The sequence below is a fragment of the Bison bison genome, unplaced genomic scaffold (genome assembly GCF_000754665.1).
Source record: "Bison bison bison isolate TAMUID 2011002044 unplaced genomic scaffold, Bison_UMD1.0 scf7180017864473, whole genome shotgun sequence".
Classification (NCBI taxonomy): Eukaryota; Metazoa; Chordata; class Mammalia; order Artiodactyla; family Bovidae; genus Bison; species Bison bison.
In genome coordinates this window covers 4,986,641-5,010,866 of record NW_011495034.1, presented here as the reverse complement: position 1 = coordinate 5,010,866, position 24,226 = coordinate 4,986,641, and the positions used below count along the sequence as shown (strand labels likewise).

General features: G+C 40.0%; 1 protein-coding gene across 4 annotated transcripts in view; it reads left to right on the top strand.

Moving 5' to 3' along the window:
* Positions 1-19,436, top strand: part of TRMT11 (tRNA methyltransferase 11 homolog (S. cerevisiae)) — a 67,057-nt gene extending 47,621 nt beyond the window's left edge. The window contains exons 13-14 of one of the 4 annotated variants that reach the window (XR_827191.1): positions 13,193-17,820; positions 18,180-19,436. Coding sequence is in view for 2 of the 4 variants with exons in the window: in XM_010861757.1 (XP_010860059.1) it covers positions 13,193-13,324 (132 nt within the window). In the remaining 2 variants the exon portion in view is untranslated. Of the gene's footprint in view, positions 1-6,963; positions 7,007-7,037; positions 7,150-13,192 lie in introns of those variants that run through there. The other 3 variants (XR_827192.1, XM_010861757.1, XM_010861758.1) reach the window with 3 other exon arrangements.
* The last annotated feature ends 4,790 nt before the right edge of the window (positions 19,437-24,226 follow it).

Genomic DNA, 24,226 nt, shown 5'->3' with positions numbered 1-24,226 from the left:
CATAGTGGCAGGTGATGAAAGTTAATGTAATTTTTTATTTTGGACCAAATGAAAGAGTCCCGTAACATGAAGCCTATGAATGCTTCATTAATCATAATGGAAGGTGGCCAAAACCGAAAGACTTGACTCAAGGACTGAAAGATGTTAAAGCTGTGGAGGGAGAAAAGAGCCATTAACATACCACTAACAACAACAGTGTTTTAAATGAGGAGGAGAGAGAAGAGAAACTGAGGTCACTTGTTTGAGAAGGTGACTTACGGATGGCTTGAAGTGGAAGAAGTTTGACTGTATAAGTAGTTGGCATATTAGAATGACAGTAGTGTCGCTAATCATAAACTGGCGTTCTGCTGACTTCATGCCTGCACCTGTTTCCGTGATGCATTACCCTCTCCCAGGATCAGTGTTGTTAGCTGTTTTTCCTTAGGCAGCCATTTGAATTAAAGGTTGTCTCTTCCTGTTTTTGAAATACTTTGTTTTTTGCCTATCCCTTGCCAGGGTGATTGGGTATTTTCCTTTCAATCAGAGAGGAAAGATTAAAAATTAGGTATGAAGTATTTCGATCTTAGGCCTAGTGGGAAATAGATGCTACTTCGTTTATCAGTGACAAAAATAAGACAAAATGACGCTAAGAACGTGATGGTGGAATATGAACTCAGTCTGAGTCTTAGTACAATACAGTATTCATTAGCATCAAAATGTGTGTGTGTGTGTGTGTGTGTGTGAGAGAGAGAGAGAGAGAGAGAGAGGTCAAGGAACAGAGGTGGAGAGAGAATCTTCCAAATTATTTTGCATTAGAAATCAAAAGGAAGCTATTTGTATTAGTTTTAAATTATAGTTCAACTTGAGGTGTTTACAAAACCACACATAGAAGCCTGATGATGCTATATATCATATTGTATTAATTCAGCTTTAAGGATCATGACATCTACTTACAAAGTGAATTACTTTTGCTATTAATGGTAATTTCCCTTGAATTTAAATTTTAGAGAGTCATCATTTGACTTTTTCTTTTATATTTCTGCAAACAAATGACTTTGCCAGACTGGATTTTCTGTTAAATTAATCCTATCACAATATTTTGAAATTACTGTTTCTGGTAAACCAGGTAAAAACAAAACTCTGTCCCCTACTACCTCCAAGAAGGAATCATTTAAGATATCTGGGTCTTTCTACTTACGATGCTACTTGGATATAATTCTCTTATTTGCAGGAAAAAGCAGTTCTCTGATGGCAGAGGGAGCATTCGTCTTAATGTTCCAGCTCTAATGTTCATATTTTCAAACCATGACAGTAAAACAGTCTTTAATGTATTGCTCTTACAGAATCTTAGGCAGAGGTCATTTGCAAAATACAAAGTGTGATCTGGGAGTCCAAGGCATGAATGATTTAGGGAAATGAGAAGTGTATGTTCAGAGTCAGCATAATCCTCTGGAGTTTTTTTTTTATAATTCTCAAATGACACATTTTCTCTTTTTTGTATTTTTATTTATCATATGGTTATTTAATTTATTATAATTCTCAAATGACACATTTTCTGTTTTTTGTATTTTTGTTTATCGTATGGTTATTTAATTTAGAATTGTCTTTTTAGTATTTTTCAAATTCAGACACAAACTTGTCTTCTCACCGTATGACCCACCAAGAACCTAACCCTGAAATTTAATATGTATTTTTTTGCCCAAATCCTAAGGGTACAGTTTAATGAATAATTATAAAGTAAACATTTCTGTAGCGACCACCAAGGTCAAAATTATGGAGTATTGGAGCACCCCACTTTTGTGGCTCTTTTTGGTCATAAACACCTCCTCCCACAGGTATAAGCACTAATCTGACTCTAACGGTAATCATTTCCTTGCTTTCTTTTGTAATATTATCGCTATCCAGTTCATTGCTAAGCAAAATAATTCTTTGTTTTTGATCTTTATATATATAAATGCACATGTATTTTTATTAATTTTCCTTTTAATGGGTTGTGATGGTTTTAAAAAGTCACCTAGGAGATGAGTGTCTCCACATTAAAACAGTTTGTATGTGCATGTCTGTGCATGCTTTGGTCTATGACTCATCCTTTGCTGCTTAAATAAGTAAGATTCTTCTTAACTGTAATTAACTATTAGAGTAACTAATAAGTTGTCATTAGATTTTTATCCTGTGCTTTGGCCTGTATTTTAATGTTTGGGGTTAAGTTTTGAATTTTATGAAGTTACAGGTTTTAGTGGTGAGCATATAGAATATACTCATAGTTCTGTATCATCATGATAGCACAGATATCCATGATGGGTTTTTTGGTGTTTTTTTACAGTTAGAAGTTATGTGTTGAGTGCCAGATGTCAAAGTTCAGTCATTGAATGTCACTCATTTTCAGAACTCTAGCTATAAAGAGTTTTTTAATATATTAAAATATTTTACCAGATTTTAGGTAACTTAATGCCTTACAGAGTAATTTTTTTTTTACAAGTATCGATTATATGTGAACACCTAATTTAGGGAGGAAGATTTCCAACCCTTACCTTGTTCCCATTAAGAGTAATGCTAGAAGTTTCCCTTAATAGTATTGGATGCCAGACTTTTGACCTGCTTGTCCTTGGTTTGGAAATGGCCTAGTGCTGTTTATAGTTGTATAACTTTAGCACAAGTGGTTTCTATAGCTACTGTCCAGTACCAGATGTAGAACAGTGGGAAGCTTTGATAAGGGGAGCAAGGATTTTTAAACAAAAGCCGGACATGGGTAATTACCCTGAAGCTGAACTGAGGTCCATTATATTCAGCACTATCATTTACTTTTCATTTCACTCTCTGCTCATTATAAGAAGGAAAATCTATTGACTCTTTTCTCTTCCATCTCTTTGCCTTCTTCCTCTCACCTTATTAAAGAATGTATATTATACCTTTAATCTGTTGCCTGAATCCAGAAGTTGGTCTTGACAAAATTAGGTGAGCATCACCAGTTTGGCTTTTATTATGATGACAGCATCATTGGTTTCCACTTATCAAAGAATAAGTTTCATAAGCCATTTGTATCAAGTGTTTGCAGTGAGACTGCTGTGTTGTATAAACTGCTGCCACTTTGAGAATATAAATGACTTAAGGTTAATACTAGTGAGGTAGAAAAAATCATTATCTCATTATCAGGAATTGTCAGTTAAGTAAAAGGACAACTTAAACCTGACCTATAATTAAAATAGAAGGCATTTGGTTTTCTTCTAAATGGTTTTCAACTTCATCCCCAAAGTGATACCTTTCTAGGGGAAAGCTCTTGTTTTTAAACAGTAAATTAATTATAAATTGATGATTATCCTTAGGTATATTATTGGGGGATTCTTTAAAAGTCACTCTTTGGCAGAAAAGGGATGCTGTGAGAGAATTTTGGCTTCAGTTAGAATGTGAGTAGGGAGTGGTGTGAGAGATGAGACTGTAGAATTAAGCAAGGGGATCCAGTTTGTAGTAGAGGGTGGGCTGCAGGCAAGGAGGTTGAGGAAATTCATACCTCCTGACTCCTCTTTTTTCTCTATAAAGAAGGATATAAGTTTTTGTTGAGAGCGAATGGAAAAAGTACTATGCAAAATGAGAAAGAAAGCTGTCTTTTACTGATTTTTACATTCAGATAGTTGTGTTGTGTTTTCTTTTTCTGACTTGATTGCGTGCTCCCTGAGGGGAAAGCCATGGCTTTCATCACTCAGCATGTGTTTATAGAACCACTTCTGTCATCTGCTGAGATAGAACAAGACTAATGAAACATCGTCCTTACCCTTAGAGAACTTGGTGTGAGAGAAAGTTTGGTTCTGTAGTGATCTGTGCAAGTTGCTCTGTGAACACCAGTGGGCACCTCCCTGAGGAGATGGTGCTAGAGTCAAGAGGCCAGCATTCTCAGCAAAGCTACAGAGACACGAGAGGGGTGCATTCAGGGAATTCTAGACATTGAAGCGTGACTGAAAGTATTTGGGGAGAGGTGGTTGGAGATAAAGTGGAAAACCAGAGGCCTGCCTAGTGTTGAAGGTCTTTACCAATAAAGAGTTTCAAGTTTATCCTATTGGCGATGGCAAATCCTGAGGGATGTGAGTTAGGAGAGTAATAGAGGTTCTTGTTTAGGAAGGTCACCCAGACTTTAATATGCAGGCAAGTTTTTGTTGTGGAAAGATGTCTGTGACACCGGCCTGGAGGCTTCTGGCATGATCTTGTGAAGACAATGAGGCTGTCAACTAAGAAAGATAGAATATAGAGATTGTGATATATTTCCAGTTTTTTAAGGAATATCCACACTGTTCTCCATAGTGGCTGTACTAGTTTGCATTTCCACCAACAGTGTAAGAGGGTTTCCTTTTCTCCACACCCTCTCCAGCATTTATTATTTGTAGACTTTTGGATCGCAGCCATTCTGACTGGTGTGAAATGGTACCTCATAGTGGTTTTGATTTGCATTTCTCTGATAATGAGTGATGTTGAGCATTTTTTCATGTGTTTGTTAGCCATCTGTATGTCTTCTTTGGAGAAATGTCTATTTAGTTCTTTGGCCCTGATCCAGCAATCCCACTGCTGGGCATACACACTGAGGAAACCAGAAGGGAAAGAGACACGTGTACCCCAATGTTCATTGCAGCACTGTTTATAATAGCCAGGACATGGAAGCAACCTAGATGTCCATCAGCAGATGAATGGATAAGAAAGCTATGGTACATATACACAATGGAGTATTACTCAGCCATTAAAAAGAAATCATTTGAATCAGTTCTAATGAGGTGGATGAAACTGGAGCCTATTATACAGAGTGAAGTAAGCCAGAAGGAAAAACATAAATACAGTATACTAATGCATATATATGGAATTTAGAAAGATGGTAACAATAACCCAGTGTACGAGACAGCAAAAGAGACACTGATGTATAGAACAGTCTTATGGACTCTGTGGGAGAGGGAGAGGGTGGGAAGATTTGGGAGAATGACATTGAAACATGTAAAATATGTAAGAAATGAGTTGCCAGTCCAGGTTCAATGCACGATACTGGATGCTTGGGGCTAGTGCACTGGGATGACCCAGAGGGATGGTATAGGGAGGGAGGAGGGAGGAGGGTTCAGGATGGGGAACACATGTATACCTGTGGTGGATTCATTTTGATATTTGGCAAAACTAATACAATTATGTAAAGTTTAAAAATAAAATTAAAAAAAAAGAATGCTTAAAAAAAAAAAAGAATATAGAGATTGTGATATATATAGGGAGAGACAGTGATATTGAGAGTTTTCGGGTAGGTATATGCAGCAGGACCTGAAGACTGATTGAATGATTGGGGAAGGGAGACAGGTTGAAGGCTGACTTGGAAATCTGGGCTGAGTAGGTTGCAGGTGTTGTTACCCTTGCCCCTCCATCCCAAAGGACAGGGCGCAGCGCTGCTCCCCTGGGCTACTGCAGGAGGCTTCCCCCTGGTTTCCCTGCTTCTGCAGCTTCTCCTCCCATCACATAGAGTGGAAGTAGATAATCAAACTCCCCTGTTTAAAATTCATCAATAACTTGCTATGAAATTTAGACCAAAATTCAGAATCTATCACATAACCTTCAGGGCCAGCCTGAACTACTTCTAGCCGGTCTCTCCAATTTGATTTTGAGCCACCTTTCCGTTCATTCTTCAAGCCTGAGCCACACTGGCCCGCTTTCACTCCCCAGAATGTACTTAGCTGTTTCTAATCTGAATCTTTTCACATTGTGTTTCCTCCCTCATTGTGTTCCTAGAATGCTTTCTTCATGTCTCTTTTTACAAGTAAATTTGATTCATCCTTTAGGTCTCAGGTAAATGTCACTTCCTTTGGGAAGCCTTTCTTATTCATTTTCTTCTCTCCCATCTAACTAGGTATCTCCTTATATTTTTATGGTACCCTTTTCTTCCTAGTATTTCATCACAGTTTGTAAGTATATGTTAGGGTGTATATTGTTTAATGTCTGTAACTCTGAATTAATGGAGTTTGACTGTTTTGCTCACTACTCAGTAAATACTTATGAAATAAATAGTAACTGTTCGGTGATTGTTTGGGGCCCTTCTAGAATAAAAGCAGTTAAATGTATTTAAATCATCCATTTGAAGGAAGAGTAATACACTGAATTTTGTCATTACCCTGATGTCACTCCTGAAAAGTCAGTGATTTAGAAATAGTTTAATCCTATGATATCTAGGCCTTATTTGTTATGAGAAGCAAACAAAAAAACAGGTGGATCACTATACTGTGGAAATCAGAACACCTTCCTTCTAATTAAGGCAGAAATAACAAAGAATGGCAGATCTCTGGGAGAAGACAGTAGTTAGAAGGATAGTTTTATGTAAGTGCAGTTCTCAGCTTTATTTTCTTAAAAGTGAGCGGTTTTATGACATTCAGTTTGAGGACACTCTTGCAAATATATATTCTCCCAGATTAATCCAGAGTGTCATTAGTTCCATTTAAAGTTGCAGCTTCAGATGTTACTATAAAACATAGTTTGTTTTTTTTCTTGAGGATTTGTTCCCCTTTAAGTTAACATTTATTAAATTATAAGCAGCCAAAGTACTTCCCTTTTAAAGTCTCTTTTTTTCTTTTTGATGCTGTACTTTTTTCCCAGATGGTTCAGTGGTAAAGAATCTGCCTGCCAATGCAGAAGATGCAGGTTCGATCTCTGGGTAGGGAAGATCCCCTGGAGGAGGAAATGGCAACCCACTCCAGTATTCTTGCCTGGGAGATCTCATGGACAGAGGAGCCCGGCAGGCTGAAGTCCATGGGGTTGCCAAGGAGTCGGACACAACTGAGCAACTAAACAACTTTTGATGTAGAATTAGTTGTAAAAATAAAGGTTAACTTGAATAAGGCGTGGTTTATGTACTTTTTCTTTATTTTTGTAGAGAATAATTTGCAGTTCTAGATTGGACATAAATGACAATGATAAAACACTTTAGAATCACTAAGGTAAATACGTATTGGTATATTTCCACCTCATTCTTCTAAGGATGAAATGATGTGAATACATGCCAGTGCTCTCTGAAGGAAAATGGCTGTCCTGTTGATGTTCTGTGGCTCTAGATGTTTACAGCAACCAGGATTCAGACAGAGAGGGAAGTGGAGTGCTCCTGACTGTCCGATGCATCGTGGTCAGCTGGGCTTCAGATGCGCTTTACCCACATCAGGAAATACTGTAAGAATTTATCTGCGCCAGCCAGCAGGGGGCACTGTACACATTAAAAAGTACATGGCCAATTGTAAAGCTTCCTTTGATTTTTTTTTTTTCCCTTGGCAATTGTGTTAAAATTCCTCCAGAAGTTTATGTTTAGAATTAGTAGTGATAGGACCGGAAATTGGCTGGGTGGGACAGTGGTTAAAGGGGTTCTGTCTAAAAGTTTAGAGACGAAATATGTACTACCATAATGTTGCTGTTCAGTGAAAAACAGCCTCAAAATGTCACACTCCATTTTGAACAACCCACTAATCTACCATGCAGGAAGTTAACTCTTGAACCACTGTTTTGATGTAATGTCTGTTAAAAAAATGTGTGACAGAAAAAGTATGCGCTTTAAAGCCTGATCTAGTCTACAATTCTGGCATTACTTGATAGCTATGTGACTTGTGTCAGATTATTTAAACTTTTGAAGTCTCCGTTTGTGGAAAATTTAGATAATAATCTGCTGTGAAAAGATGCAGAAAATTAAATAATTCACTTCTGTCAAACACATAGCTATAAATGTATATCATTTGCTTTCTTAAATCAGAGTTTATATGTTTCTTGTCATAATTGCTATTTGTCTTACAAAGTTAAGCGATAGATCTGAAAACTGTGTATTCCCATTATGTAACCAGAATTTTCCTTCAGAAATTCTTGATTTCTGGTTATAAAAATGATAAACAGTAGACAGTATAATCAACAATCTTAATATTTTATTCCTGTTTCCTCAAGTACTGACATGTGCCAAAATTTAACCAGTAGTCATCATATTTAGGTAAGGTGGTCTGTAATCTTTCATTGCCATAGTTTTTTTTATTGGCATTTCCTAATTGTTTGTGTATGTTTATTTTCCATGCAGTATATCTTGCTTACTAAAAACTGGCAGAACTCAGGTTTTATGATACATAGATGATATCATGACTGATAGTGATAGACAGATTGGGAAGTGTCAGAGAAACCAGAAATCAAACACCGGGGCAAGCTGGAGTTAGTGAGGGACTTCAAGGGTCGTGTTGCTTGAGGATCCTCTTCTCCCTTTTAAGTAAACCCTTGGCCTTTGAGATACTGAGTTGAAAAAAAAAAAAAACCTGCAGATATTCTTGGTTGAGATGGGCAGGGAATGTGAATAGAGAAGAGTTATCAAAAGGTGATGAAAAATATGTGGAGTTGAATATCATCGTCTCAAGTATGATCCCTGGTAAACTGAACTAAAGATAGGTTGAAAGAGAGAAATAAGAAAAAAAACATTGACTTTGCTATTTTATTCAGCGTCCAGGTAACAGAAGTTCTGAATGCTGCAAATGGTATTTTTCATAACGGACCAGAATGTACTGTTCATAGGTGTGATATTTACATATATCTATGTGGACCATAAACGTACTGAACCTATTATGTGAAACATTTTGTGAACCATGTCTTTTCCACTTAGATGAAAATGGTAGTCAAAGTCCTGGAGTGTCTGGCTTGCCCTGAAGCAGACTTATGCTGTTAGTAACAGAACAGCGCTTGCCAGATCCCTGGCTGAACAAGGGATTTGGAGCTTTGGGGTTCTCCAGGAGTTTTTGTTATGAATGTCTGATTTTGCAGTCAGGGGGCAATCAATCATTGCATAAGGAGGCGTTCCAGTATAGGACTCACATTAATTCTTCTCTACTCCCTGGGAGATGAATAGGATCCCCTCTCCACCCAAGGCTTCCCTGGTGGCTCAGCTGGTAAAGAATCCGCCTGCAATGTGGGAGACCTGGGTTCAATCCCTGGGTTGAGAAGATCCCCTGGAGAAGGGAACGGCTACCCACTCCAGTATTCTGGCCTGGACAATTCCATGAACTATTATTACATGGGGTCGCAGAGTTGGACATGACTGAGTGACTTTCACTTCACCCCCCACCCCCGAAGAGGTTGCATTTCTAATAATAGTCTTTCCCCACTTTTCCAGTAGCATGTATTTCTCTGTCACTGCGTCTCTGTAGCACTGAGCATATGATCTGTTAAGAGGCTTAGTTTGCTCTTACTGTATTTTGAGTAAATCTTGAGGTCTAAACTAGTCAGATAAAGAATGCCATAGCTAGTACATGTTTTCTTGGTAATCATTCATTGGTATAGGTTATAATCATCACTTTGAGTTTTCCAGGCTTCTGCTGTTCATTCCTAGTCTCTGCCTCTGGTCTTTATAGTCTTGTCTTTATTTATCATCAGTTTGTCCTGTGTATATCCTTGAAATCAAAGGCACGCTATCTTGTTAAGCTCTCAGTCTGTCTTCTGAGGACACCTGTCTTCCATTGTGCTCTGACTCTCTCCTGCTTCCCCTCATGAGCTGCATAGTTGGCAGTTGAGGTAGGTTACGTGCAGGAGCAACTGAGCCCCAGTCAGTTCCTGGCCCTTCCTGGTCTTCAGCTGTCTTACCACACCTCTGCCTTTTAAGCTTGCACACTCGCATCACACATTTCTGTCCTGTCATACCCCTGTAGCCCTGGAACATTCGCTAAACTAGTCTGCAGTGCATTTTGGTATAGAGGTGATTTGCGTGGCTTAGAGGAGTCACAGGGAGAAGAAAGGACAGAAAGCAGAACCGAAGGATCTCACTGCCTGATAGTGTTCTGATCCCTCTTGTTCAGAAGGGGAAAGTGAGAGGACGTTCAGCAAACTGATGTGAAATTGTATGTCACTCCCAAACGTTAAGAGAAAAGCCTCAGCACTGGGGAGAGTTTGGACTTGTTTGGATTCAACCAGAATGCTGGTGTAGTAGATTTGCACTTTAGTAAGTTGTATTTGATCCCACTGTAGAAAATAGACTAGAGAGGGAGCCGCAAAGGCAGAGCAACTGGCTGTTCAGGAAAAAAGCAAGGAGAGATGAGGAAGGCTTTAACTATAGTACTGGAGTTATAAATGAAGAGGAGGGGTGGATGTGAAATATTTAGGATGTAGAACCTAAGATTACACACACACTACACTAAGTTACTTCAGTCGTGTCCGACTCTGTGCGACCCCATAGACGGCAGCCCACTAGGCTCCCCCGTCCCTGGGATTCTCCAGGCAAGAACACTGGAGTGGGTTGCCAGTTCCTTCTCCAGTGCATGAAAGTAAAAAGTGAAAGTGAAGTCGTTCAGTCGTGTCCCACTCCTAGCGACCCCATGAACTGCAGCCTACCAGGCTCCTCCGCCCATGGGATTTTCCAGGCAAGAGTACTGGAGTGGGGTGCCATTGCCTTCTCCGACCTAATATTACAGGACTGATTTAAAGTGAGAAAGAAAGAGAGAGCACTTTGACCCAAAATCACTTTCTGATTTTGATGACTGGGTGGAGAATGACACAAAGAGCTGTGAGACGTAATAGCAGGAGAGATGTCACTTCTGGATATAGCTCTATTTACAACTAAGTAAAGGTATTTCTGGAGAAGACAATGGCACCCCACTCTAGTACTCTTGCCTGGAAAATCCCATGGATGGGGGAGCCTGGTGGGCTGCAGTCCATGGGGTCGCGAAGAGTCGGACACGACTGAGTGACTTCACTTTCACTTTTCACTTTCATGCATTGGAGAAGGAAATGGCAACCCACTCCAGTGTTCTTGCCTGGAGGATCCCAGGGACGGGGGAGCCTGGTCGGCTGCCCTCTATGGGGTCGCACAGAGTCGGACACGACTGAAGCCACTTAGCAGCAGTAGCAGCAAAGGTATTTCTGCCAGGATTAAACTCATGCAGTTCAGCAAGTAGACAAGTTTCCTAATGATCTTATTTGATATATTGACAGAATGCAGAATACCTGGAGGAATAGATGAAGGCGTGTCCCGTCCTTTCTTATGACTCCTCGGTCAGACGTTTGATTAGAGTTGGCATGTGCAGAGGCTGAATGCTGGACCGTTGTTCTGTACTGCTGCTCTCCCATGTCTGGTTCTGAGATGTGGACCTTGAGTCCTCCCTTCAAGTCAACTGTCCTCCTAGGGTTAGGGCATCTGTGGCTCCTTACATCTCCTAGTAGGAAGATTTTGTGTCATTGAAGTAATTCTTTTAGTTACTAGAACTAAGTTAATAGCATTTCTGATCCAGTTCTCTTCCTTTCTGGGAGGCCTTTGTTCATCACATGCTTTGTTCCCAGATATACTTCTGCTTCTCGAGTTGAGGAAAGAGTTAGCTCTTTGGGGGACCAAAAAAAAAAAAAAAAAAGCCTCATCATGTTACATTTAAAGAGTGTAATCCCTGGGTCTGATAGACCTGTGTTCAAATCCTAGCTGTGTCACTTACTAGCTGTATTATCTTGGGCCTGTACTCTTAAATAATTCATCTCTAGATGTGATAGTAGTGTGCTTATCTCTTAGAGCTGATGAGTTTATATTAGATAGTGCTTATGAAGCATTTGAGCTTCCCTGGTGGCTCAAATGGTAAAGAATCTGCCTGCAATGCAAGGCACCCAGGTTCCATCTCTGGGTTGGGAAGATACCCTGGAGGAGGGCATGGTAACCCACTCCAGTATTCTTGCCTGGAGAATCCAGTGGACAGAGGAGCTTGGGGTGGCTATAGTCCATGTGGTCGCAAAGAGTTGGACGCGACTAAGCAACTAACAATTCCACTTCTACGAAGCACTGAGGATGGTGTGTGTGTATGTGTGTCTGACTCTTTGCTGCTCCTTGGTCTGTAGCCCACCAGGCTCCTCTCTCCATGGGATTTCCCAGGCAAGAATACTGGTGTGGGTTGTCTTTTTGGCCCATAATAAATACCACATAAACACTATCTTTCATTTGGTATTCTTTAATTTTTTTACCTGTAGATAGATAAAATTTATTTTTAATCTTTTGACATTTATATAGCCTGAAGTTAGTAATCACCATCATGTTTTCATGTGCTTGCAAGAATTTGGAAGTATAGTATTCTTAGTGCCATAGAATTTAAGTAGCCACTTTTTTTTTTTTTAATAAAATGAATCAGGAAATCTCGGCATGTTTAATAATTTGTTTCTTTTGTGTGTGATTTTTAAAAAAGCATTCTGGGGCAAAATAGTTTCGAATAAATGAATCAGCCAAAATAACTATTTTGGCTAAACCTGGGCTATTATTAATATTAGATATGAGGGAAAGAATGAAGATATTCATCTCATACAGGAATGAGGAAAAGTACAAGAATATTTTGAGGATTGTGATATTCCAGATATATTTGTAGATATTGTTTTATACTGAAACCAGAGTAATAAATTAGGCTTCATATTTTCTAATTGTATCTCCATGCCTGTTCTCCAAATCACATTAATCCTTGTGCAGTAGAATATGAACTTGCAGAAGGGGATGGGATATGAGGTTTTATTTCTGATTCGATTTTTTTCACATTTTGAGGCGACTAGTGAAATTGACCAAGAAGCTGATGTTTCAGTGTTTTCTGTCAGTCTTCTTATCCCTCAGTTTTCGAATCTGAAACATGACAGTCTATCCCAGTTTGGTATTTCTAGTTTCCTAAAGATCTGTCTGACCATTAGTCCTCACCTGTCTTTGAAGTCTCAGAGTGTGAAGACCACTTGTTTAGCCTGTATCTCATCTACTGAGGTTAAAGTTGCCAGGAGTGGTTGACGTCATTAACCAAACGTGGACGTATCCCCAGACAGTTTTACTGACCTGTAAGGTATCATGCAGATATAGTAATTTGTTGGAATAGAAGCTTCTTCGCTCAATAATTCTTATAGTCAAAGAAGGCTTCTCTTTGTGCTGAGTGAGGAATCGGAAGATGCTGATGGCTGTCCAGACTAAAGCTGGGGGAGATGGTTCTCCCTGCTTTCCCTCTCACCCAGTAAGAGTATGTGTCCTCTTTGTGCAGAGGACCGTTGGGTGGACCGGGTGAGGTGAAGTAGGTGAAAGTACTTTGGATACACAGGCATGACCCAGATATAAGATGGTGGTATATTTCCAATTCACATGTGATAAAGGAAAAACAACTGTGTACCAGAGAGTGAGATTTTGCTTAAAGTAACTGCTTTGCTTGCAGGCTAACAAAAGAAGTAACTCAAACATTTTTATTTTTTGTATTTTCCAACCAACCAGAACCGGGACCAGTATTCACATCTGCTGAGCGATCACTTTCTGCTGTACCAAGGTCATAATTCCTTCCGTGAGAAATATTTCAGTGGGGTAACAAAAAGAATTGCCAAGGAAGAAAAGTCTAGCCAGGAATGAAAATTTAAGATTTTTGACAAAGGGGAAAGAATAAGGATTTGATAGAAAAGACATCTGGATGTGAATTTTCATGTATAATACAGAAAATGTACTGTTTTAAATAGCTTTATATAATAAAATAAATTCTACAAAGTACAATTCTTTTAACGCTAGCTTTGTTTTACAGACTATTTTGTATGTGTCTTTTGAACTTTAATTTATATTTGTACTTTCAAGTATTATGGAAATTAAACAGTTATATTTTTGGTAATTAATTTATAAAGGGAACTAATCGTATTGAGTTTTTAAACATAATCTGCTGGATATGTTATAGGCAATTGATAGTGGTTGAGAACTTATCATTAGGTAGACTTATTTTGTTTTTGATTGTAATTGTTATACATTGTCATTGTCACTAATAAAGCTTACTGAGGATTTCTAAAATCATGTAGTATACAGAGGGGGTGTGATGATGGAAATGAACTTCTATTTATAAATCGCAGACAAATAAGTAGTAACAATGATCATGGTGATAATGAGAAAGGCTAGGACCTGACAACCTAAAAAGATTCCAAACTCCTTGAGGCCTGTTCACATTTGAAGTTCGTCTGTACCTTGGATTTGCTTCTGCATTCCTAAACCTTGACTGTCGGTCAAGTTAACTACCCACAATTTTTGGTTTAGAAAGTAACTGATAGTTAAAGCAGTAACAACAACACAAATCCTTGATGGTTCCCTAATGGTATTAAGTCTAATCAGAGCTCTTTGAAATAGAAGCTATATTTTTCTTGAAGTAGAAACTTTGCTGAGTCCACATTGTGTCCATCATGAAAATATCTTGTTTGGAAACCACTATACCCATTAATTCAGGATGCTAATAGCTTTCCTGTTTTCAGTGGCCAAAGTACCTCAGCAGGGCGGCAGTAAATGAATCCTCTCTCTCTAACCAGAGCCTATTTTTATTTATGCTGTTATTATTATTTTAGTGTTACTGCTGGCTTTTATGGACTCACAATTTGAATGTGCATAGCTTAAGACCTCCAGAAGACCGGTGCTGCCCAAGCAGAAAGGGAGCAGGCCGTCTGCTACATTCTCCCTCTTTTTCTTGTTCTGCAGCTCTGAATTTCAGCAGATCTCAAACAGTTCAGTGATTATTTTGTTTGGGTTTTTGGATGTGATTTGTGGTACACTGGGGAACATCTAAAAGTATTCAAGAATGATTTATTTTCAGTATTTCTGTTGTAAACCGTCTTATTTAAAATTTTTTGAGGTTGTATGGGGAGTGAGTTTGAAAGTTTGTAGCTGACTAAATTTGGAATATGAAATTTTAGCCTTGCCTCGTTTTTTGGTTTTCACAAAAATTAGTCCAAATTAGATCTGGAAAAGTTGCAATGTTAATTTTAATCACTTGTTCTAGAAAAATGACCCTACATTTAAAAAAAAAATTCAAATGATTTCGTATTACCTCTAGTGGAGGCCTTCTCCTCTTTAATTCTTCATCGTTGTGAGATTGTTTTCACTTGTTTTAAGGTCGGTACCCAAAAGTGAAAAAGAAACTAATCACTCTCAACCAATTTCGATTTTAGAGGTCACACGTCCTCTTATTCTAGAAAGAACAACTTTATTTTCTGGCATCAGGATCTTACTACTTCCTGCATAAGTTGGAGAAGATCATTTCCAGGATTGCTTGAGTTTTATGTATATTCCTCATGCACTTTACTAGCAAGAATATCACCTAGCATAATGCCTGTATGTTAGGCAGTCCTGAGGTATGTATTTACAGTATAATCTGTGAGTGAACCTTAGGTGGTCTGTGGGCTGGCCTAGTTAATGTTCATAATATGACAGACTCTATAATTTCGCTTCTGGCATATATTAAAACATCTATAAAAGCCAGATGGTTTACCTTGGTGGTGTTTCATCATAAGTAACCTCCTTCCCATCCATTCTGGTGGATTTTTTTTCTTTTTTCTTTTTTTCTGTGATAGCTGGGAGGGAATAGTGGAGTAGGTGGTCTTTGGGGTATTTAGACAAAGTGACCAGCAGATTAAAAATAAAATTTTCAAATCTCCTATAAATTTCTAGCCGCTTCCTGCCCAGGGTAGCCCGGGTTTAGGCCTGTTCACCGCTAACGTCCTTATGACTAATTCTTTAAATACAGAGATTGAGCAATAAAGTATTTTCAAACTGTTTAAACTCTGGAAGGTAAGTCAGTGTTACAGCTATTTCCTTATGGTGAAATTTCACTTAAAATTTGATATTGCCTATACATTTAAGGAGAATGATGATTACAACTAAAGAAATTTCAAGTTTGGTAGGGAAAGGTAGAGTATGAGTTAATGGACGAATTACAGTGAAGGTGTTTACATTATCGAGTGAAAGATGTGCTTTAAAAGTTTGGGACAGAAACAACTGTTTAGGTAATATGTTTTATTATACTCTTACAATCAGGGATGACTTTTTTTAACATCAGGAAATTAGATGTTAAGGTGGTTATATAAGCAAATCTGACTCTTGAATCAAAGGCCTTAGTCATTTTGGATAAAAAGAAATAACCCATGCTGGAAGTATTATCAGGTATTGCTAATCTCAGGAGATATGTAATAAGGCATAATGTTTATGTTTTAAAGAGTGAAGGTGACATGTTTGGGGGAAAATGATCTTTCTACCGCATTCTAATCTCCCTTGTAAAAGCACTGTGGAACTAAGCTGATGTTAATAGTTCTAATAGGGGGGAAAAATCCATTGTAGATAAAGCAGGGCATAAATTAATTAATTAATATGGAGCATAGGGATAGAAATGGGAGCTAATTGTGGCTAAGAACATTGATTATCTTATTGTTGATTTTTCTGTTTGACCAAAGGGAGTAAATTATACGAGAATAAGAACTTTGACAACTTACAAGAGCATGGTTTTTCTCCATTATAAAGTTATTTAGAAAACTAAACACTTGTAAGGATCTTTTTTTCTTAGAAGAATTGTACTCATAGAATAAGCAAAATCTACTTTTATTTCCAACTCACTCACTCCCATTTTTCTCAGATATTTATCAAGTAATGTGGTTTGTAGTCCAAACCAAAAAAAAAGTGCTTTAATCCAGAACATACACATGAACACAATAATACTAGACTGATGATGTTTGTACTTTACTAAAACCTTGAGAGCGTCTGTAAAAGAGTGGTTTGAGAGCATAAGGTCTAGAGTGTAAAGAATTGTAATGGAATGATAAACATATCTGTGACTCTGTCTAGCCATAGAATCATAGAGACAGCACATTCCTAGCAAAGCTCACTAGGGAACCTGACCCTCTTCCCTCAATAGAGGTCTGCCTCAGGATGTTCATATGTTTCACTAGGTGGGATAAGCAAGTTGACATTTAGGCATAACCAAGGCCAACCTGGAATTTGGCTCTTATCCCTTCCTTCATAAGCCATTGTAGACAGGCTTTTAGGGAGATGGAGGCTAAATTCTCATGGCAGTCTCCTAAGAAGCCTGGGTCACAGAACAAAATAGGCTTAAGAGATGAATGTTAAGATAAGCCCACTTCACTTTATGTAACTGCTAGCCCTATTTCTTGGGATATTAGGATGTTCTTAGTATATTTTTGTTATAGCATTTGAATGTTCTTACTAAGATAATTGTATCACAGTGATGCCAAATTGAATCACCCAAAAAGGAATCTGCTTTGACCTCTATGACTTTAAAATCTCTCCTTTAATCAAGCCTTCCCATCTCTCTCCTGAGGGCTTATCAGAAGAACTCTATTTTGTCTAACATCCAGCAGTGGAGATTAGCTGGGCTTATGTGTGAAGTTAGTCAAATTTTAAAAATGGCTGAGGAGAAAATTAAAATTGGAAGTGAAATGGTACTTGGGTTGGGCTTCGATGGTCTGCCTAAGTATTGTATCTAATATGTTGTACATTTGTGAAGTGAATCAGGATGGTCAGCGCTGGTATTGGTGAACCTTTAAAAATCTGTAAAACCTCTTTAGACACTTGTAAGAATCTTTTTTTCTTAGAAGGATTATATCCATAGAGTAAGTGAAGTCTACTTTGATATTGGTTTGTTTATAAATCATGGACTGGAGTATCTCACAAGTCTGAGTGCTTCCAGCACAAACAGCAAACTAATTTTTTTTTTTTTTTTTTGCATTTTTCTACAGTGTTTACCTTGTTGGGAGACAATTCTTCATAGATGTCTTGCATTTCTATATATCTTACTAAGGAAGCAATGACTGCCTACATTCTAGACTCTTTTGGTAGATGTGTGAGCACCCTTGAAAGATAGAGATATAGTGTCTCCCCCCTGCCTGCTCCCCCTTCTAAAAAACAGCAAACGACTCGGCTCTTGTCAAAACTGAACACCTGAGCCAACCAACCTGCTACTGCCAATGTGGAGTGAATCAAACAGACTCACCTCGATGAGAAGGGCCCAAACCTCATTTGTCAGATGGAGTTGCTATACTCAAGAAAGCAGCCGGCATAGCCCTGCTTACATCTTGGATTTAGATGAAAAGGTGGCAGCTATCCGTTTGAGGAAAATTTTGTCCCCTATTCCACATTGCCTGAAACAAAGGGAGTGGCTCAATGGTCTCCTTGATTCTTAAAGGTTACATTTACGGTGGGTTAAAAATGCTTTTACGTTACAGTTAGGAGATTCCTCTAAGTGCCTTTTGCCTCTTTCACTGAAGGATTGGCCAGACTGAAACCCAGTAGTGCTCAATGGGCTGCTGTGGCCACTCCATTTTGGCACCAGGCACTCAGACCCGAAAATGGGTGTGGTTGGCCTGGTCCATGGGCAAATCTCAAAGCTGTTCTCATAGCTCCAGCCAGTACCCTCTTTGCTGAGACTTGTTATATTTTTACTGACTTTTAGGCTATTGCTGATGACCTATGGTTTGGCCCATCACTTGGAAAACTACAGATTGGTTGACTAAAGATACCCTTCCTTGGGGGCTACCAACAGCGGAAACAGACTTGCTGCTGACAGAGCTGTCTGGGTCATTCTCTGATGAAGCCAGCTAGAAGAAAGCTGTTGGCTGGGCCGACACCACCCAGATTGCCATCGTTGTGGCCTGGATCCATCGTTGTCCCACATGTGACCGCACACCCGCCAGTATGTAGACAGGACACAAAGTAAAGGGCTGTGTTTCTGACGCAAAGCTACTGTTCGGTGCCAGACTTATGACTCCTGCCGAAAAGTAGACCTGATTGCCTTGCGGTGAAGGAGGCCACGTTGCATGGAGTGTTGTCCAGCCTGCTCCTGGCAGATTGATTATTTCGGATCTTTGCCCCCACTCTCAGAGCTGTTGGTTGTGTGTCACTGCTGTTGGCACTTTCTTTGGTTACAGTGTTGCTGTTCCAGTCTGATCAGTTGACTCCAGCCACATCACTTTGGCCCTTGAAACTAAGTGGTGTCATATGTTTGGCTTACTGAACCATTGGTATGACAATGGTATTATACCTTTTATTGCAAAAGCCGTTCAACCATGGGCTGATAGTCAAGGTATTTGATAGACTTTCCATGCTCCCTACCATCCACAGGCATCTGGAATTTTTGAGCTTTGGAAATTTTCTCTGCATTGTTCTATGTTTTCTCTGGCAGTCGTTTACCAAGCCTTCTCAGAAAGGCTTAGTAATACATTGCTCTAGAGTTAGCTCTGAGCAGTACAGTGTTTCGTCCTTTGTCAGATACCTAAGTGTTTTAATTGTTGGGTTTCAGCTCAGAGACAATTGTTGATTAACAGCTTGAGCCTCAGACTGGGAAGGTTGTCACAGCTCCCTCTCTGGGTCTAGTTCTGGAAATCTGGTCCAAAAGGAGCCCTCTACCTGGTATGCTTTATTGATGTTGAAGCTGGAAAATCAATATTTCAGCTGATTTATTATCTTTAATTTTCTTCTCTTTATATTTTCCTCTAGAGCCCAAAATATGTAAAAACATTCTTTTCTGTTTTATTTTAATGATAACTGTTTTGCCATGTACCAGTTACATGTGCTACTCTACTTTTCCTTTTTTTATTTTAAGGACTAATTTTATTTGTTGGCTGTGGTGGATCGTAGTTGCTGCATACAGGCTTTCTCTAGTTGCAGAGAGTGGGGCTACTCTTCCTTGTGGTACACGGGCTTCTCTTTGCGGTGGCTTCTCATGTTGCAGAGAACAGGCTTAGTTGCTCTGCAGAATGTGGGATCTTTCTGGACCAGGGATCAAACTGGTATCCCTCGCATTGCAAGGTGGATTCTTAACCATTAAACCACCAGAGAAGCTCCCTGCTTTTCCTGTTATACGTGTTCTAAGGCTTGCTTGCTGCTGATTGGTTGATTAAAGGCATGAAAAGATGAAGGTGTGTAGGGGAACTGCATGTGGTTTGGAATCACTGAAGGGAGCAACAGAATGAGGCTAGAAATTATGGCAGGAGGGCTTTCTACCTTGCCTCCTGGGGGCGGAAGGCAAGCTACCTTGGGATTTTCGTGGGTGATATTGTCAGGCTTGGACTATCACCATCACTGCAGCAGTGATTTGGAATGAAGGGAGATAGATTAGAAGCTGGAATGCTAGTCAGAGGGTTGCTTACAGATGTGGGGATCTCAACCAGAGAGCAGTGACAGTAAAGATTGAATGGAGAATATTTAGAAGATGAAATGAGCAGGTCCTGCTGATTGACTGACTGCACACAGAGATGAGTAATGGATGATGTCCAGAGTTCCAGTTGGGCGACTGGGTGGATGGCACAATGGAATAGAAAATAGAAAAGACCGTGTGTTTAGGTTTGGACAGATAGACATCCTGAATGTGAGAAGCCTATGGAACAGGCACAGAAAACTGCACAACAGACTGTTCAGTATTCAAGAGCAAATCTGGATAGTGGTTGCAAATTTGAGGAGCAGAAGATCCTTGCCTGAGACAAAGAGCCACTGAGTGAAGATACCCCCTACCGGTTCATTCTGTTGCATTGCCCCCTTGCATGATGTGTATATTTAGTAAAGAGAATTGGCATGACCCAAGGCAATGGCACCCCACTCCAGTACTCTTGCCTGGAAAATCCCATGGATGCAGGAGCCTGGTAGGCTGCAGTCTGTAGGGTTGCTGAGAGTCGGACACGACTGAGTGACTTCACTTTCACTTTTCACTTTCATACACTGAAGAAGGAAATGGCAACCCACTCCAGTATTCTTGCCTGGAGAATCCCAGGGATGGGGGAGCCTGGTGGGCTGCCATCTATGGGGTCGCACAGAGTCGGACACGACTGAAGCGACTTAGTAGCAGCAGCAGCAGCAACACCTGTCAGACTGAATGAGGTAGTTCCAAAATTATTATGAGAAATTTAATTTTAATTACAAATATAGTGAGATATAGTAAGATGAAATTCATCCAGTGAGATGAAATTGCTGCATTGCACTGTTAGAAGCTGCAGAGAGCAATACCCCTGGCTTTGGGGTGATGAGCCCCTGTCCAAACTGAATGAATACATGCACCCCATTTATTGTATATGTTCATGAGCCTCATTATAGAACTTTAAAAACTGACAAGCTGTTAGTTGGCTCAAAGACAAACCTGCTAAAGAAACAGGCCACCATGGTTTGGACTCTGGATGTAGAAAAAGGAAAGGAAACCTCGAGTTTTTTCCTCTTCTCCTTTAAAAATATTTCCCCTTTCTCTTTTTTAAGTAACTCTTAATAGCTTTTGGGTAGCAACATAAAAATCACACAGGGTAGGTCAGAATGTGGGGAAATTTTTAATTAAGTTGAGGGTTTTGTTTGCCCCATTAATAAAAAATATTGGGCCAAAATCCCAATTTCCCTCCATCTCTTTTTTATATATACTTATGCTTTTGGCAGAGTCCATGACAAAACCTCTTCCCAGTTAAGGATGGACCAAAAGCCTTTTCTGAAGCCCCTACTAATTTGGATTAAACTGATTGATTTGAAAGCTTCACACAGAAATTCTGCCAAGAAATGTCATAAGATTCCTTGACACTTAATTCTACAAACAGTCTTATCTTTTGAAGCAAAATAGATGAGTAAAATTTTATTTTTTGATTTTTGCCTTTGTTAGCTTGTTTTCTCAGTTTTGGAAAAACAGATCAAGAATCTGGAAACAACAGAACTTTGTTTTTGCCTTCAGTTTGGCTTTCTGAACCCAAAGAGAGGTCTTGCATGGTGCTAACTGGGTTCCTAAGGAAAAAAGGGCAACATAGTGCTGTGGAAGACACAGCATGTTTCCATGAGCTGCTGAGTGGTCCATGAGACCCGATCCTGCAGCGGGTGATCAACCCTCCATGAGACTCGATCCTGCACTGGTCACCTAGTACACCCAAACAAGGGTTAGACCTCGAAGCCAATCAAGTGGATCTCTGTATACTTTGTTATCATTCTTGGCATTGAAAAAGATACAGCCCCCGTCCTCAATGAGCTTCAAGTCCAGGGGGCCAAAAGTGGTAGCAAATAAAGAGCTAAGTAGTCAGGTTTCCAGAGGGTAAGTCCATGGGAGCTTAAGAGGAGCAGTTAACCACTTTGAACAGTGTATAGTCTTTAATCATGTGTTTCTGATCCTTTGACATGACATGCAACGTCTTGCTCACCTTGGAGAGTCTGCTCCTTCCAGGGCCAGACAATTCTGAGAGGTAGTAAAGGATTCGCCTCTCATATATACACACAGCTCAGAGCCTATAAACCCCTACCTCTTTCAGGCTGTCATACTCTGGGCCCCTGTTCCCACACCATAATCACTCAAAGGCCAGGCACAGACAATAGGGACAGACCCTACACCCCAGAGCCCACGGAAACTTCAGACTTGCCAATCCCAAGCCTCCTCACCCTGCTTCTCCGTTTGTTCCTACGGGAACTCCCATAAAGGAAACCTTAATAAAAACCTTTATTTATAAAGGCTCTTACCCACCTTTTCCCCCTACCTCCCCTCTTGCCTCCTGACAAATCTCTGTGCACCGGCTTGGCAAGACTTGCCCTCTTTGGGGATCTTTGATGAACACTCTCTTTTCATTTGCAATGGTATTCTGACCTGTTGGTCTCAGCAAACCTGAATAATCAGGAAATCTACATTTTCAAACACAAACAGTGGGAGAGGATTGGGTCCAGGAAGACTTCTGAGAGAGGCTGACATCTAAGTTGTTTGTCAACAAAGTTGACATCTTTATTGTTTGACAACAAAGGTCCATCTAGTCAAGGCTATGGTTTTTCCAGTAGTCATATATGGATGTGAGAGTTGGATAGTGAAGAAAGCTGAGTGCAGAAGAATCGATGCTTTTGAACTGTGGTGTTGGAGAAGACTCTTGAGAGTCCCTTGGACTGCAAGGAGATCCAACCAGTCCATTCTAAAGGAGATCAGTCCTGGGTGTTCTTTGGAAGGAATGATGCTAAAGCTGAAACTCCAGTACTTTGGCCACCTCATGAGAAGAGTTGACTCATTGGAAAAGACTCTGATGCTGGGAGGGATCGGGGGCAGGAGGAGAAGGGGACGACAGAGGATGAGATGGCTGGATGGCATCACTGACTCGATGGACGTGAGTCTGAGTGAACTCTGGGAGTTGGTGATGGACAGGGAGGCCTGGCGTGCTGCAGTTCATGGGGTCACAAAGAGTCAGACACGACTGAGCGACTGAACTGAACTGAACTGACATCTAAGTAGGCTCCTGAAGAAGAAGCTGTGGAACTTGCCAGCTGACGTCAGGTTGTGTGAGGGCGGGCAGGGGATTCCAGGCATCTGGAAAAGCACACTTGGATAGCAGTTCAAGTAGCTTGGATACTTGGAGCTCAACTACAAGTGTTGGATGACTAGAAGAAATGAAGCTAGAGAGGAAACTAGGGCCAGATCATGAAGGACTTCCAACCCTTGCTACAAAGTCTAGGCTTGAGGCTTGAACTGAGAGAAGCTCCCTCCCCATGAAGATTGTTCCCTTATGCCATTGTCAAGGCTCTTTAGGAAGTTGTAGCTTCTTGCAAAATGGCTCCCTGTGGCTGAGATTCTTGACTTCCTTGACAAACGTCCCACGTGATGGAATTTTGTGACTTTGCCACTGCACTAGGGTCTGTTGTTTTCTTGGTTCTGGATCTCAGTTAATGACCTCTGAGTAGGGCGAGCCTCACTGAGGCAAAGTGTTATCATCTGGGAGCCTCAGTTTCTTCCATTTAGGCTCCCTTCTCAGGCTCCCAGTTACTCTGTGTGAGAGATTTTTTGGCTGAATGCAGCAGAAACCTCCCTGACCTTGACTGACAGATACTTGCTCCTGAGCCAAGAAACAGTCTTGAGTTGGCCTCCTGCGTTGAGGGAGGTGATTTTTTATTGGTTTCACTCTTCACACAGTGCTGACGGTGTAAGCTTGCAGAAGAGCAAGCTGACGAAAATAAAGACTCTGAGTTGCCAGCTCGTGTTTGTCCTTATTTTCAAGGACAAACACAAACCTTGTCTCCAGGAGCTGCGTCTCTACTCCAAGACAAATGAGCTGTTGAAGTGTCATAATTTTGAAATCCTAGCAAATAGATTTCAAAAGGATATTTTACTGATCAACCTCAAGAAAGCTGTCATAAATAAAAAACGGTTTGTGATTCAAATACTGTTGCTTGTTTCAGAGACTTGCCTTGGAGTTCATTGTTCTTACATCTAAGAACCCTGAGCACTTCTTTAAGTAGGCTACCAATAACATCCAGTTTTGTGGTTTTTTTTTTTTTTTTGAATCATATTCTGATGACTTTTTAAAAGCCCATAAATAATGAGGATGAGAAGGAAGGCAGGATGAAATCCTCAGAGCCCTTGTTTATCATCCTTCTTTCCTCTCCAGCCCCCTCCATCATTCCCTTCTTGCTTCTCCTTCAGCATTCACTGCATACCCAATGTATACCAACCACCTTGGACAAAAAGATGATAAAAAGTGTGTTTATCTTAGGCTGAGAAGCTATATACATAGTCTT